The 16,752-nt window shown below is 33.7% G+C and overlaps 1 protein-coding gene across 3 annotated transcripts in view; it reads left to right on the top strand.

The window, feature by feature from the left end:
* Window positions 1-16,752, top strand: part of LOC138712422 (alpha-1-inhibitor 3-like) — a 118,705-nt gene that overhangs the window by 85,995 nt on the left and 15,958 nt on the right. For all 3 annotated transcript variants that reach the window (XM_069844216.1, XM_069844218.1, XM_069844217.1), the window contains 7 exons: window positions 4,335-4,503; window positions 6,274-6,502; window positions 9,973-10,178; window positions 11,531-11,613; window positions 12,005-12,120; window positions 13,784-13,934; window positions 14,040-14,278. In XM_069844216.1, the coding sequence (XP_069700317.1) occupies window positions 4,335-4,503; window positions 6,274-6,502; window positions 9,973-10,178; window positions 11,531-11,613; window positions 12,005-12,120; window positions 13,784-13,934; window positions 14,040-14,278 (1,193 nt within the window). The remainder of the gene's footprint in view (window positions 1-4,334; window positions 4,504-6,273; window positions 6,503-9,972; window positions 10,179-11,530; window positions 11,614-12,004; window positions 12,121-13,783; window positions 13,935-14,039; window positions 14,279-16,752) is intronic.

Here is a 16,752-nt window from a genome sequence, read left to right as displayed (position 1 = left end):
CAGAACCAAGGATACAGAGACGAAAAGCATGTTTTATTCTTAGTTTTTGTATGTAAAATAGATCACGCAAATACTTCCTTCCTTTAGACCATGTAACTTTCTTTGCTTATATAATATCGTGATAATTAACTACATTAAACACTAAAAATAATTAACATCGTCTGGTAACTTTTCAACTATCTCACAATGACGTATCTGAATGCGCGCGCATGTCTGTAATAGAATCTTGCCACAATAACTATTATTATTATTATTATTATTATTATTATTATTATTATTATTATTATTATTGTTATTATTAGTATTATTATTATTATTATTATTATTATTATTATTATTATTACTGTTGTCATTATTATTATTATTATCATTGTCATTATTATTATTATTATTTACAAATGGATTTTATTATTATTATTATTATTATTATTATTATTATTACTACTACTACTACTACTACTACTACTACTACTACTACTACTACTACTAATACTACTATTACTGCCAGTACTGTATTACTATTAATACTACTTACAATTATTTCTATTATTGCTACTAATATTACTACTAATATTATTGCTCCTGCAAGCTACAGAAACTCTCTCCTCGCCAGTTCCCAATGTAGTTCCAAGATAGTCGGGTTTAAATTTTAAATTTCTCTGTAAATTAACACCATATCGTAGTCGTTTTCTGCTTCCTGTTGGACTTTATTGAAACTTTCTCTCTCGGGTACCATGGCAGATCCAACTGTATTGCCTTGTTCTAACTTTGGAATCTATATCGATGTCGTAATATAAATTATAAATTTCTTTAGTGTTTAATTATCTCCATTCTTATATGATTTTTTTTTCTGGGCCACTCTAAATTTCTTTTAAAAATTTTAAATTCGAAAATGTGTAACTTATTTTTATACATTATGGTTAAAATTCACATTTTACACTAATACAAATGTATATTTAAGTTTACTTTCCGTATTTGCATATTAATTTCTACTTTAGCATTGTTTATACGGAATATCTGAGTTCAAAAATAGTTCAAATTGTTGACCTTTCCAAAAAATGTGTGTGAATTTTCAGGTAATCATCTGCTGTCAGGTATTTGTAGAGCATTAGATATTTATTTTTTTCTGTTTGAGATTGAAGTCTATTTCATTTAGAGCCTTACAGAATTGTATAATAAGACTTCTAATTTTTTCTTTATTTCTTCTAGTAAATCTAAATCACCGATGTAAGCCAAAATACTAATTTTGTTCTTTTGTTTAGCTACTACATAGTACATATTTGGAGGAATTCGGTGTGCAGATAATTTTGTCTGTATGTTAAGTAGCATAAACAGTAAAGTGAAATATTAATTAATTAATTACCTTCAACTATTAATTAACCGACCAGACTTCCATAATGCTTAATTTTATAAATTATTTGCCATCGTGTAATTTAATTTTATAATTGGGCGTTACTACATTTTTTTTTTTTTTTTTATGCATAGGACTCGGTGTAACATAATGATAAACTGTATACACTAATAATTTTACAAGACAACAGTTTAAAAATTTTAAATACATATTTCAACAAATCAAATTTCTCTTTTGTTTTTTTTTTAATACACCTCTTCGAATACTCAATGCTATCTTATAAATACATTATAGATATGACCAAGATAGAATCTGAAACTTAATGTACATTTTAAAATATGTTGTGACAATGTCACAGATATACATAGTGTCAATATCAAATCCATTGATGTAATGGAAAGCATTATGTAATCAATCAATTTTCCTAATGTATCCAGCTGTTTGCTAACAACATAAAGTCTACTGTAGTCTATTCAGTTGTTTTTCACGAGAAATGAGGGGTATTTTGAAGCATTATGTAATATTGTACAGTATTCCTAAAGTACGTTAAGACACAGTATTAATTTCGAAAAAGCTGTGGCTTAGGGGCCTACTATTATCTTACAGCAGGTCCTTAATTTAATTTTCTTTTATTTCTACCTGTAGAAGCTTTTTTAACATTCAACCGTATTTGCTTCATTATGCAGGTTTCATCTTAAGACCCTTTCAGCCATGATGCACAATTTAACTCCAGGCAAAGATTTTTGTTGTGTGAATATATATTGTGTCTTCAGTAGCTTTTTTTAGTTCAATTTTTAACCATCTTGTTTTTTCAGATAGAAATGCTGCCTTTTGCATGGAATAGTGAAAGAGATGAATTAATTGCTTTCGAACTCTTCAAAAGCACTCATATTTATAGCCTTGCGAATTGTTGTATGTCTTATTACGTTTGCGTTTATGCTTGTACATACATGAGCTATTATCAATGCTTGTGGTACAATATGGTGCATGTAAATACGTTGTGGTTGGTTTGAATGAGTGTTGGGAAGGAATCACTAATGAACCATGATTCTTAATTTTGATACATAACTAATTATTTTAATTTTATTTATAATAGGGAAAAAAATTACATTTTGTTCATTAAGTTTTATAGAATCGTGTGAGCATGAAGAATTCTTTTCTTAAGAAATAAGTTAATAAGTTGTTTAGCACAGAAACAGTCACTTTTTGTAAATAACTTAATAAGAAACAAATATTTTTTTTGTCTGAAATTTGCAAGAATGTTAGCTTATACCCAACCTTTTATAATATTTTACAAACAGTCATCTAAAATTTCTTTATATTGTAAACTATGAATTTCATCTGACTGCACAGAATTTTATTTATATTTCCTACATTCTTTTACTTCTTTATTTAACGACGCTTTATCAACTACGAGGTTATTTAGCATCAATGGAATTGGTGATAGCGAGGTGATATTTGGCGAGATGAGGCTGAAGATTCGCCATAGATTACCTGAGATTTGTCTTATGTTTGAGGGAAACCTCGGAAAAAACCCAATCAGATAATCAGCCCAAGCGTGGATTGAACCCACGCTCGAACGCAACTCCTGATCGGTAGGCAAGCTTTTTAACCAACTGAGCTACAGCGGTGACTCCCTACATTTGAAATTGGTCATAGAAATAAAATGGATTTATTAATGTTATACTATCTGGTAAGCAATAACAAACGCTGATTGGTGTTTTAAATATGCTATAAGGATCTGAAAATAAATGTTTGGTGCTTGTCTTGAATTGTAAAACAATTATTCAGTAAGAATAATGATTTGCCTACTTACGCAGCACCTTACATGGAAATTTTCTTAACACACTGTCATTAATCTAAAGTCCCGTTCCCATTACCTACAGGTATATTTATAGTTTAGTTAATAATGCAGTAGTAGACTGGTTTATTAAAACTGTATTATTTTTTAAGATAATAATTATTTGTATGAACACATATATTTACATAAATATTCAACAATCACTCTTTCATTTCTTTTTCTTTTTATATGTTTTAGAACTCAAATCAAACAGTTCTCTTCAGTATTTTATGTAGCCTATTAATTATAACGGACTCTCTTGTCCATTAAATTTAGATCGGACTCAGATTTCATTAGTTACCAGTAATATGTACTTATGTTTGGGATAGACTTTCCGAAAGGCAGTGTACTTTTACATCAGACCACCAATGTAGTTAATAAGAGAGCATTATTTTAATTGAACTAAAAAGTTGAATACATTGCAGACATGGGTGGAAATACAAGTGACAGTAAGTGTAATTTCTGATGGATAAACATGGCATCTGGGAAGATTTTCTCAAGGGTACACCACTTTTTTCTACCTCAATTCTAGCTTTTTTCATTAATCACCGATTTAATATGTAGACCTACTATTCAAACTTTCTTTTGTAAATGGTATACTTTGTCTTCTAAGCAAGCCCACTTTAGGGAAAGTGTTTAATAAATAAATAACGTAAATCTAACTTCCTACGGTGCACTGCGGGCAATGTCTAAAATGGTACAGTAATCTAAGCTTTGTAATGTTACATTTTGAGAAGCACACTTGAGTCAATTATTACAATACCCACCATTGAGGGGAGAAGAAAAATAAAAATATTTAAGAATGATTTAAGAAAAATCTTTAAATAAAAGTTCAATTACCTGAAAAACTTCCAACTGTATAAGGGATATTAGATCGACTATTGGTATTCATGATTATATCTTATTTTATTATTGTTATTATTCAGATGTTAAATTGAATTTCAGATTTCTTGTTTCGATTACTAAATGTATTCTTAATGTTTATTTAAGCAAAACAAGTGGAAATTTTCTGTCCTTTATAACTCTTATAATGTTTTCTATCTTTCCAGTTTCAGTACTGTATTTTCCGCAACTGAATTTTATTTCTTCTCTTGAAATAATATATATTATATTAAACTAGTTTAATGTTTCTCGAATGTCCAGATTCTTCGCCAGTACACGGCTTGATGATGCCAAACATGCCTCCTCTGGCTTTCCCACTCATAGTTCAAGCAGCAGCAGTCCCCCAGAGTTACATGGAAGATTCCCCATCTGCCTTGGAGGTTCGATCTTTCTTCCCCGAGACATGGCTATGGGAGTTACAATATATTGGGTAAGATATCTGGTCATGTACCTTCCATTATATGAGGGAGATTGAAAAGTTTTTAACCCATCACAGATGGTAGTGGATTTCATGAGCAACAGTTTTGTTATCTTTATATATTGCTGAATTTTTTTTAAGTCTATGAACAAACTTATTCTCATAGCATTGAATGCTGATCAGAAGAAGGAAAGGATTAAGTGTTTCCTTGAGACTTTCCAGTTTGTCAGAGAGATTAATTAAAGTTTTGGGGAGTTATATTAATATGGACGATACATGAGTTCACCACTTGGATCCTGAAACAAAAACTCAGTCAATTTAACAGAAGCATCCCTTTTCTTCTACGAAGTTTTTTAGTAGGTTATTTTACAACACTTTATCAACATCTTCGGTTATTTAGCGTCTGAATGAGATGAAGGTGATAATGCCGGTGAAATGTGTCCGGGGTCCAGCACCGAAAGTTACCCAGTGTTTGCTAATATTAGGTTGATGGAAAACCCCGGAAAAAACCTCAACCAGGTAACTTGCCCTGACCGGAAATCGAACACAGGCCACCTGGTTTTGCGGCCAGATGCGCTGACTGTTACTCCACAGGTGTGGACTTCTTCTACGTAACCCTAAAAAGTTTCGAGTGCATAAATAAATTGGGAAAGTTATAATTTCCTTTTTTAGAAAGCAGGAAGAATTATCATGGTTGATAACCTGAAATTAGTGTTGCTATACTTACTTACTTACAAATGGCTTTTAACGAACCCGAAGGTTCATTGCCGCCCTCACATAAGCCCGCCATCGGTCCCTATCCTGTGCAAGATTAATTCAGTCTCTATCATCATACCCCACCTCCCTCAAATCCATTTTAATATTATCCTCCCATCTACGTCTCGGCCTCCCTAAAGGTCTTTTTCCCTCCGGTCTCCCAACTAACACTCTATATGCATTTCTGGATTCGCCCATACGTGCTACATGCCCTGCCCATCTCAAACGTCTGGATTTAATGTTCCTAATTATGTCAGGTGAAGAATACAATGCGTGCAGTTCTGTGTTGTGTAACTTTCTCCATTCTCCTGTAACTTCATCCCGCTTAGCCCCAAATATTTTCCTAAGCACCTTATTCTCAAACACCCTTAACCTATGTTCCTCTCTCAGAGTGCGAGTCCAAGTTTCACAACCATACAGAAGAACCAGTAATATAACTGTTTTATAAATTCTAACTTTCAGATTTTTGGACAGCAGACTGGATGATAAGAGTTTCTCAACCGAATAATAACACGCATTTCCCATATTTATTCTGCGTTTAATTTCCTCCCGAGTGTCATTTATATTTGTTACTGTTGCTCCAAGATATTTGAATTTTTCCACCTCTTCGAAGGATAAATCTCCAATTTTTATATTTCCATTTCGTACAATATTCTGGTCACGAGACATAATCATATACTTAGTCTTTTCGGGATTTACTTCCAAACCGATCGCTTTACTTGCTTCAAGTAAAATATCCGTGTTGCTGTCAATGCTGAAAATATTATTTTAACATTCTGAGATACTTACAAGAAAAACTTAAACTCGTGTAGCGAGGGGAGCTGAACAAAGGAGTGATCCTTCAACAGGTCGCTTGCATCTCAGATGACATTGGTTGTGTTCAGCCAGGACAGCACTAAGGCAGCAAAAACATTGAATGCCATGCTGACTGACAGTGCTTCGTATTTACTGTAACAGCAGTCACTATTACAATTATTATTATTATTATTATTATTATTATTACTATTACTATTATTATGCCAACAGGGACAGTGGAACAATAACAGTGAAACGCAACCTGCCACACACAATCACAGAATGGATTGGCACCACCATATGCATGTCTCCTGCAGTCGGGCTTGGTATTGCACCTCCAACACATCTGACAGCTTTCCAGCCATTCTTCTTAGATTATACAATGCCTTATTCAGTGAAAAGAGGAGAAGTGGTCCAACTCAAAGTATCCTTGTTCAATTTCCTGTCCCACAGTCTACCAGTAAGTAGAAAATGTCACTTTTAATACTATCTTTTCATATTTAAAAGAGTCATTCTATTTATTTATATTTAATATCTCTTTTAAACTACAAACGCTGTTTGTAACAGTGAGATGAAGAGCTGGCAATAACAGTATCATTGGAATGAGAATGGAAGAGAAAATCGACATACTGGAAGAAGCCTTGTCTCGCTGGTTTTTTTCTATTATAAATCTTACAGGATCTGCCGGAAATTGCTCCCCATTTCTATGATACAAATTACCAAAATATTGAACCAATCTGCATCTTAAAATATTTTTATCTTTAAATGTGGGACATTTTCACACTTTTCCTGCACACCCAGGTACAGAGTTGAAATGTAGGACAATCTTACTAGATATAATTTTTATTTTCTCATTATATGAAATATAAATTTAAAGTTTTATAATGCTATACCAATTCAATTTCGATATATTTACGGAAATACAGTACCAGTGTACTTGCATTTTCAGTGTTTCTGATATAGAAAAAAAATAGTTTTTGGCGTGGTCTATCTATGTACAACAGTTTCTTGAAAACTTTTCAGTTGATTTGGTCATATTCAGTATCTACAAACCAATTTGATCTAGAAATTATGCGTGAATTATTTCTCTTGAATGATTTATAATATTGTAAGAAAGTAAGGAAATATGCACCAAATTAATTGTATAAAATGTACTTAAACCATGCAATTTATAATTAATTTAAGTCCTGTCTTACTTTACGGATTACAAAATGACGTAATGCAGAAAATGAAAGTTTATCTTTTAGTCAAGTACACAATAAATTATTTGATTCCTGTATATCTGGTAAATGGAATTCGAAAATAAACTACGTACAAACAGGAGTACCAATGGTAACAAGATAAAGAAGTGAATTGTTGCGAAGCTCAAATGTACCAGTATAATGAAAATTGTATTTCCTCATGACATAGACTTTTTCTGTACAAGATTTGCACTGGCAACGTCGAAAAATTGGTAAAATTTTCCTGAAGAAAAAGATAGGTCTACCGGTAGTCTAGAAAATGGAAATAGTCTCCCAAGAAGTTTAAGTTAAGTTCTAAGTGAAAATAGTAATTTTTTTAAAGAAAGTGAGATGCACAATTTAGTTCCCAAAAACACATAGTTCCAGTTCAATGTGTTGAAATGAAACTTGATTCCTTCCAAGAAATGGTTCATTCTTTAACTATGTAAGACAGTAATCTTAACGGAAAAAAATATTAAGTAAATGTATTGGGAATCATAATTATTGTATGTACAAAATTCAAAATTCTGCTCTTAAAGCTCTAAATCAACTACATGAATGGAATACATCAAATTTGATGACACTCAATTTAAGCAAAAGTAACTACCAAATATTTTCACTTGGTAAAAAAGAAAGAAAATTCAATATCCAATATAATGGCCAACACTTTCCTAGGACTTATGAATCCAAATATCTTGGAGTTATTTTCGATAGTAAGTTAACATGGAGCAACCATTTGAAATACATTTCTGAAAAAGCTCGTAAAAGATTCTCCCTTCTAAAAAGACTAGCAGGAAAGAAATGGGGATGCTCTAGGAATACTTTGAACACTACATACAAAATGTTTATACAGCCAGTGCTGACATACTGCGGAGAAATTTTAATTACTTCACCTTTCATAAACGAAATAGAATATGTTCAAAACCAAGCTCTCAGACTCATTACTGGTGGAATCAAAACAACTCCAATAGATTCTATGAGATTCCTCACTAATATTCACAGCATCAAAATGATAATAGAAGAAAAAGCACTGATTCAATATGAAAAAACTTATTAGATTACCAGGAAACAATTGGCATTCATACAGTCCTCTCTGTAGATTGAAAACTCAAAAAAGTTTCATATCCATTGTTCAAGAATTAAAACAGAAAATCAATATCCCGAATTTAAAAGAAAACCTACAAATTAAACCAAACCCTTTAACTCTATTAAATATGGAATATAATCTAAATTTAACAGAAGAAATACTGAAATCAGAAGTAAACACTGAAATACTAAAACAATTGTCTTTAGAGACAATTAATATTAGATACCTTCCACAAAACTGGCTTCATTTATACACTGACGGATCCTTGATCTCCAGAGAACAAGGTGCCGGTGCAGGTGTTACGTGCTATCTCTTCTCACTTTATAGATCTCTTGGGTATGGAACAACAAGTTTTGATGGAGAAATCATTGCAATAAGTGAAAGGCTCAGGAATCTTCTATGCCACATCAGTAAATTTAAAAATGCAGTTATATTGTCAGACTCCAAAGCAGCTATTCTATCAATAGTCTCTAAACACACACCTTCATCTCAAACAGCAGAAATAACTAAAATGCTCTCTCAATTAATATCACTCAATAAAAGAATTGTATTCCAATGGATACCATCCCATTGTGGAATCCTGGGAAACGAGAATGCGGATGCTTTAGCAAAGAAGGGCAGCACTGCTACTTACAAACCTGTTACTAAATCTACGTATTACTCTGTGAAAAGATTTATTAAATCTACATACTTAGACTTCAACAAACAAAATTTGATAACACAATCCCAAGGGAAAAAATGGAACTCTCTGCATCAAAATCCACAGTTAATTCCCGATTTACCACGAAAATCGTTTGTAGCTGCATTTAGATTAGCAACAGGCCATGATTGTTTGGCCAAACACCTGCATAGAATTGGAATATATCAGTCCCCTAACTGTCCATTGTGCAACTCAAACCAAGAAATGGATTCGGAACACCTCAAAATCTGTGCTTCAGTGGCTGGTCATGATAATATCTTTGAAAAATATTGGAGTGCAAGAGGTCAAATGACTTTATTGCCAAACGCCTGGCATTAGAAAACAACAACAACAATTATTGTATGTCTCTAAGCGAATATCTCACAGAGGTTACAAGTGGAGGAGATGGCAAGTGCTTTGTTGAATGTTACCGAGAAGCTAACAAGAGCCCCTGTCTGTCTAGAGTGTGTAAGAATATAGTTCCCATTTTCTTTCTTTTTCGTATAAGTATTCTTTTTTTCATCCTCGTATTAGCCTGTAGTTTTTTTATTAATTTAATTTTTTTTTCAGAGGTTAAAAATAGAGTAGGCCATACAGTAGTGGATGGAGAGTAATTTTAAATATTGTGTCACATGAATAATGTTTTCATATATGATTGTTGACTTACTAGAATAACTAGAATAATATTAACTTATTACGTAGCCCATATATATGCAGTACAGTTTATACCGTACTATAAAAAGAAATACTAATAAGAGGTATCTTATATTTAAAAAACGCCCTTTCACGTGTTTGAACATCCTACACACACCAATTATTAATTGAGGACTAAAAATAAATGTATTCTTCTCACCCCAAATATCCTCTTCAAGTACAAATATTATATTGTATTTCTTCATTCGTACATTTTAATGATTGTGAGACTTAATTCTGTCGTGTTTCAGGTGCGAGTAATTTTTGAGGAGTCACCTGGAATACAACTTTTGGACAACAATTCTACTATTTTTGCATGTGTTAATCAAAGAAGTAATTTTGTGCAACAATTCCGAATTAGAGCATCAGATCTGGGAGAAGTCAATATTACTGTGTCTGCCGAGGTGGATTCCATGTACCCAGATGAATGTGGTCCAGAAATGTTGGTTCATAGAAGGTATAAGTTCATACTTAGAATCATGATTACCGGTGCATCATTTAAACATTAAAAAATGAAATTAATTATATTTCACTATATTTATTTATAAGTAACTCTGTAAAAAGTTATAAGGCGAAAGAAAGGTTGATCAAATTAATATAAACAGTAAAATGTTAAATCATAGTCAATTTTTGTTTTTAAAACATTAGTCAATACATAAAAAATATTTATAACAGAATTTCAATATTTCCAATTATGCATACCGGTAACATTTATTTTCGATTTTATTTATTTACGAGTAAATATCTACAAGAAACTTTGTATAATATGATTTTATTATTATAATGAACTAGTGTTACTACTTTAACAACTGATCTAGATGTAAGTAAGAATAAATTTAAAAAAAATATATATATATATATATATATATTTTATAATTCACCCTGGAATGCCATTTATCATCATCATCATCATCATCATCATCATCATCATCATCATCATCATCATCATAACCATCATCATCTTTATCTCTATCATCATCTTTAAGCTTCCAAGGATATAGGGCACTCTTGAACTGTTCTGGCTTAGAATTCATCCATCAGTTTCTTCATTGGTCAGCCCTACTTCATCTTCAATTTGGAATATACAGTAATTAATTAATAATGATTAATTTTGCAAATCTTGATCTGAACATTCAGTTTACATATTCAGTCCAGTTCGTTTTGTATTTTTTGTAATGGGGATTACGTTGAGTTTGTGCGAAATTTAGTAATTTGGTTTGAAGTCTGACCAATTGTATCCTGCTGTTCTTCGTATAAATTTTATCTCGATAGATTTCACTCTGGATTTATCTTTCGCTCTAATAGTCCAAGTTTCACTGTCGTAACTTATATTAACTCTTTTTTAATTAGAAGTTATTTAGTTTGTTGGTTTCCAGTGTCTACAAATAAGTTATTGTCAATTAGAACCCTTTCTTAACTCTGCTTATATTGTGGTATCGAATTACATTTCTGAAGAGGGGGTGTATTAGGAAGGAGGAATTCATTGATCCCGATGAAGGATGGTTGATGAGGATGATGACCAGCATAGTTCAATTCTAAGGAAAAAATTTTCAAGGACTGCCATGTGTACTTTCCGAAGATAGCCATGCAAAGGATCCATGACCTCCTACCTAGATCGAACTTTCGAAACACAAAAAACTGTTTCGGCTAGTATGGTACTTCTTGATCACCAGAGGCAACAGATTAAAAACTGTGGATATAGGTACAACTTTTTACAGAAATTACGCGCTCACAAGTATTTGCATCATATTTTTTTTAGTATTGCATCATATTCATATTATTTTTAAAAGATGTGATATTGTGTTTCAGAGATGTACTTGTGAAGCCAATTTTGGTGCATCCAGAAGGCTTCCCTATTGAAATCACTAAGTCAGCATTCATCTGTCCATCCAGTAAGATCAAAATTATTGCAAATAAAATGCATATACATTCTCCTGATTTACACAATTTTCCTCGCATTTCTTAGCATAATTACATGAAGGGGTGAGAATGATATAACCCCAAGCCACAGAGACAAAATTTAACAAGAGAGCATATTAAAAGTTTAGAGTTTAGGTACCGGTAGAGTATCATAATTTCTTCAGTGTATACTTACATTATTTGTTGTGTAACTTGTATAATATTTTACTAGTATCTTCCCCATTTGTGTAAAAAATGAACTCGCACAAAAAAACTATTTTTGTTAAAAGTGTGGCTTTGGTTGGACTATCTCATAAGAGTGAAAAATCTTATATACAAAATTACTAGTAATTTTATAATTGAAACACGCAATATTTGCTGCAGATTTCTCGGAAGATGTTAACATTCTCTGGTCATTGGAACTACCATCGGATGTAGTAGAAGACTCTGCTCGAGCCGACATTAGTGTTGTTGGAGACCTATTGGGACCGACTTTACAGGTAACAGCTTGTATTTAACACAAAATGCATTACATTCGGCTAGTGAGAAACTCTAATTCTGTCATTTTGTTATCATTGCCAACAGTCTTGAGTATAAATATTAATTATCTATATGCAAATATAAAGAAAACTTGTGCAAAAACTAATTTTTTTTGCCACTTATAACTGTTTAGTCTGGAGATGTTTAACATATAATATCACATATTTACTGTCTGTTGTTTAACTACACTAATAAGAAACGCAATAAATTAAATTAGTATTTATCACAGTTTTCATTTCAGATAATTTACTGTTTTCCTATTTTAAAGAATTACCGGTACTGTATTTAAATATTTTAAAGAACATTATATGATGATAGAACAATACTGAATTTCAATGCTTTTGTTTAATGAGCTTAGAGAGAAAAAAAATTACAATATATTTCTGGAAATGGATCACAGACTCTGGCAACATAAAAAAGACTACTTTTCTATTTCTACACAGTCATCACGATGGGTGAGGCATTTATCAGAATGTGAAATCATGTTGTTCATCCCCAATGCGTAGAAAGCAAGGTGCTGCTGGTGAAATCATACTGAAGAAGCCAAATGAATGTCCTCAGTGAATTGAAATCGATGTTGTGGTAAGTGCTTTTTCAAGTGAACAAACAGATGAAAACTACTGGAATAAAATCCAGACTGTGGGGTGAACGGTTCAATATCTCCCTTTGCCATTGGAGTAGCAGTCGACAGGCTCGTTTGCCTGCTGATCTAGAAATGCGCTCGAGCGTGGGTTCGATTCCCGCTTCGGCTTATCTGGTTGAATGATTATTAGAGGAGAAAAATTCGCTCTGGCACCGGGGATCGAACCCGGGTCCTTGGTTGTATGTACAAAGTACTCTAACCACTGAGCTACGCCGAAACTCAATCCACAGCACCAGAACGAATCATTCATGGTAATCATTGTTACCATAACAGATATATTCTAAACACACTAGAACAATGAAATATAGAGACACACAAAAACACACCCCAATGAAATTCTCAACACACAACTCAATTTCAGAACACACACACTCTTTGACTCTACATTACACCACACGAACACACCCTCACAGGAAACAAAACAAGGTGCCAAGACCAACAACGACCAGTTCTGAGGATGATCCATAAAAGGTCGAAACATGTAAACCAGGTACGATAGAATTTAACACAAGAAAGTCATATAATACATATTCCGAAGAAGATATATTCTGTAGGACCAAAAATTAATATTTACGTATGTAGATTATCTGGTTGGGTTTTTTCCGAGTTTCATCTCGCTAAATACTGCCGCGCTATAACTGATTCCATCGACGCTACATAAGCTATTAGTTAATACAACTAAAAGCACCTCCCATAGTAGAAGTGCAGAAATCGCATGTTTGCTGTGCCATGTGTGATCGAGCATTGTTATGGAGGAATATTAGAAACCATGACGATTCCTTTTGATCACCTCTTTCAACTGTCAGTGTCACAGCGACCATTAGCATTAGCAGTAATTATGTCCATGGTGAAGGACGTCCACCATAGTGACACCCTCAATATATTCTTAACTTTCTTTTTTATAATGTTCCTGTCTGATGAAATTACAACATTGCATATAAGCAAGTATACTAACATTGAATAATTGGGATTTATTGCAGAATTTGGATCATCTAGTCCGAGTGCCCATGGGTTGTGGAGAACAGAACATGATCCTCTTTGTTCCAAATCTTCATGTTATTAACTACCTAAATGCAACACAACAAGAGAATCCAGTTCTCAAGGCAGAGGCTATAAAAAACCTAGAAAAAGGTTTACTTAAACTACCGTACCATTATTATATTCTTTACCTATAAACCAAGAATAATACCACTGTCATGTGATATCTGTTAAAATATTGTAATAAATGCTTGACAGGATATCAACGGGAGCTAAACTATCGCCACTCTGACGGTTCTTACTCAGCATTTGGTGACACCGATGAGGAAGGGTCCATGTGGCTGACTGCTTTCGTAGTGAAATCATTTTCTCAGGCTCGATCCCTCATCTACGTAGATGAAGATGATCTGAAGGTCAGCATGCGATGGATAACAAAAAAACAGTTGGAGAATGGATGTTTCCCTCTTGTTGGAAAAGTATTCCATAAGGATATGAAGGTAAGAATTATGAATTCATGTTCTAAGGGAATACTACACTTCATTCATTCATAGTGTTTTGCAAATCCAGCTTTCTCGAGTCTTTCCTATTTTCTGCCTTCCTCTTTGTCTCCGCATAATATGATCCATATATCTTAATGTCGTCTATCCAGTGGCGGTTCCTCGGGGGAGGGAAGGGAGGAACGTCCTTCTCACATTTTCTTCTTTTGAAAGTAAATACCAAATAAAATATGTGCCTTGAAATTCGAGGAAGATTCGATAATTTTTAAGTTCACAACTATAAGAAAAACTCGGTTGATCGAGTTTTAAATGACGCACGCTCATATGCTGTAGAAAACTGTGAGAAAGATGCGAGATTGTCTGTGTGGAGGAAAGGCACTCCATTCCTCCTCTATTGCAGTTAACACACATAGACAACAGCGCACTAGCGGCCAGAGAAAGAAGCAGAGTTTTAAAGCAAGTAAACGAATGGAGAGGGAGGAGATCCTCCTCTGAATCAGCACATGGGTGGGAAATAGAAACCAACTGGTCGTGCAGCAAGCTCGCTACTGCTGCCATCTAACGATGCTGCATTCAACCAGACTATAACACATCTAGGAGAAGACACAACAAAAACAGTTTTAACGCAACACTATGAAAGACACCATACAAACTTTTTTTAAAATTATAAATCAAAAATATTATTCATTGCACTTTATATAGGCTCTATTCATGGTTTGAAACTTTCGTGGATATTTGAAAGTTAAAGTCGGGTTTATGCAAAACAAAGAGGAAGTAGTTCTACGTAGTTGGCCCCTGAAATTTACTTCTATTCATTTTTACTAGACAGGGAACAGCCAAGTTGTCAGTTTTGTACAAATATATTTGAAACTGAAAATAGGTACTCCAAACTACATCATTTTTAACATAAAAAATTAATCGGCCACTGGCAGCTTTGAACAATAATGATAGTATGACTTTACAAGAACTGACATTCTTCAAAAGCATGTGATACTGAACTTCTAATGTACATGTGGCAACACAGACCACGTGGGGGCAGTGTTCTCGCTTTCCTCAGATTATTTCCCATTCCCATTTCCATTTCCGTAAAACGGTTCTGGTTACGAGTTAGTAGCTAGTCTCTTCCAACACGTGTGATGCTGTAGTGTGCTCGAAAAATGCTACGAGGTTGTGAATTTCCTTAAAATTGTTAATTTGCGCAATTATTCAACAATGAATGGAAGTGAAAACATAATATATTTTGGACAATTTAGGAAACTCAGTTTACAAGAACAGATTATTGCTATACAGAAGGGAAAGCCAACTCCAACACTACCTGGTCTTACATGTATGCATGTAGGCTAATTTGTAGCATGTTTCATTCAAGAAGGTGTCATTTCGTGCTCTTAACTTCTTTCCTCCTCTTAAGAAATATGCAGGAGCCGCCACTGCGTCTATCATCTGATATCTTCTTCTGCCACAAACTCTTCTCCCGTTCACCATTCCTTCCAGTGGGTTTGGATGCTGTGCTATGATGCATGCCTTATACAATCCGTCCCTCACCAATGCTTGCCTTCAGGTCTACTCATATCAGTCCGATACAACTGTCTCTGCCGGGGAATGTGAAGTGAGGAGTTAAGGGGTAGTCTGCAGTATAGATTGACAAATCGAACTGAAACCCTGACCGAGTTACTACGTGAGCGCTGGCTGTCTTGGGGAGGAGCAAGTGAGAAAGCACGGGGGGAAGGGAGAGAGAGCACTATGCACTATGTACTTGCAGGACCACTCACAGTTTGTCAGACCTGCTAACAAAAGCATTAAAAGGTTGACTAGTTGCCTGCAATGCTAGCATAATGGAACCTTCCTAGCCGACAGTCGAGGCAAAAATGAAGAATCCGTTATTGTAGTAATACTGGAGAGTGGTTCTTCTATTGGTCGCGATGCCCACACACACCCTCTCAGATATTTACGTGGTGATTGGTGACTGAATGACGAGGAGCGAGGGAGAGAGAAGAAAGAAAGAGAGAGATTCCAGAAGTTGGCATGTTTTACAGGGTTTCATTTGAAGTTGTCAAACTATACCTCAATTGAGGTATTAATGCCCGGGTTAATCTTTTGGCGAATCCTCGGACCTCACCTCATCTCACTACATCTCGCCAAAATATTGTAAAAAATTGCACAAAATTGTAAAAATTGTAGAAAATTACTAAATTGTAAAACTGTAAAAATTGTAATTGTAATATTGTAAAATTTTGACTTATTCCACATCTTAAAGCTTCATTGCTCATGTAAGATCTATGGAATAAAATAAATGAATGAATGAATGAAAAGGACTGCACTAAACCATCGTGGTGATTCTGAATTTATACTCTTCTCCATTAGAGGCTCCTCAGTCATTATTGTGGTGATGTTTAGTACCAAGAATTGAGAAAGGCATAATGAATGTATCTGAATGTAAGTATGACTCTTTCAACAGGAGAGGTTATTCCGCAACG

The sequence above is a fragment of the Periplaneta americana genome, chromosome 13, assembly GCF_040183065.1.
Source record: "Periplaneta americana isolate PAMFEO1 chromosome 13, P.americana_PAMFEO1_priV1, whole genome shotgun sequence".
Taxonomy (NCBI): domain Eukaryota; kingdom Metazoa; phylum Arthropoda; class Insecta; order Blattodea; family Blattidae; genus Periplaneta; species Periplaneta americana.
The sequence above is the reverse complement of the archived record's forward strand: the minus strand, read 5'-3'. Positions and strand labels throughout refer to the sequence as shown.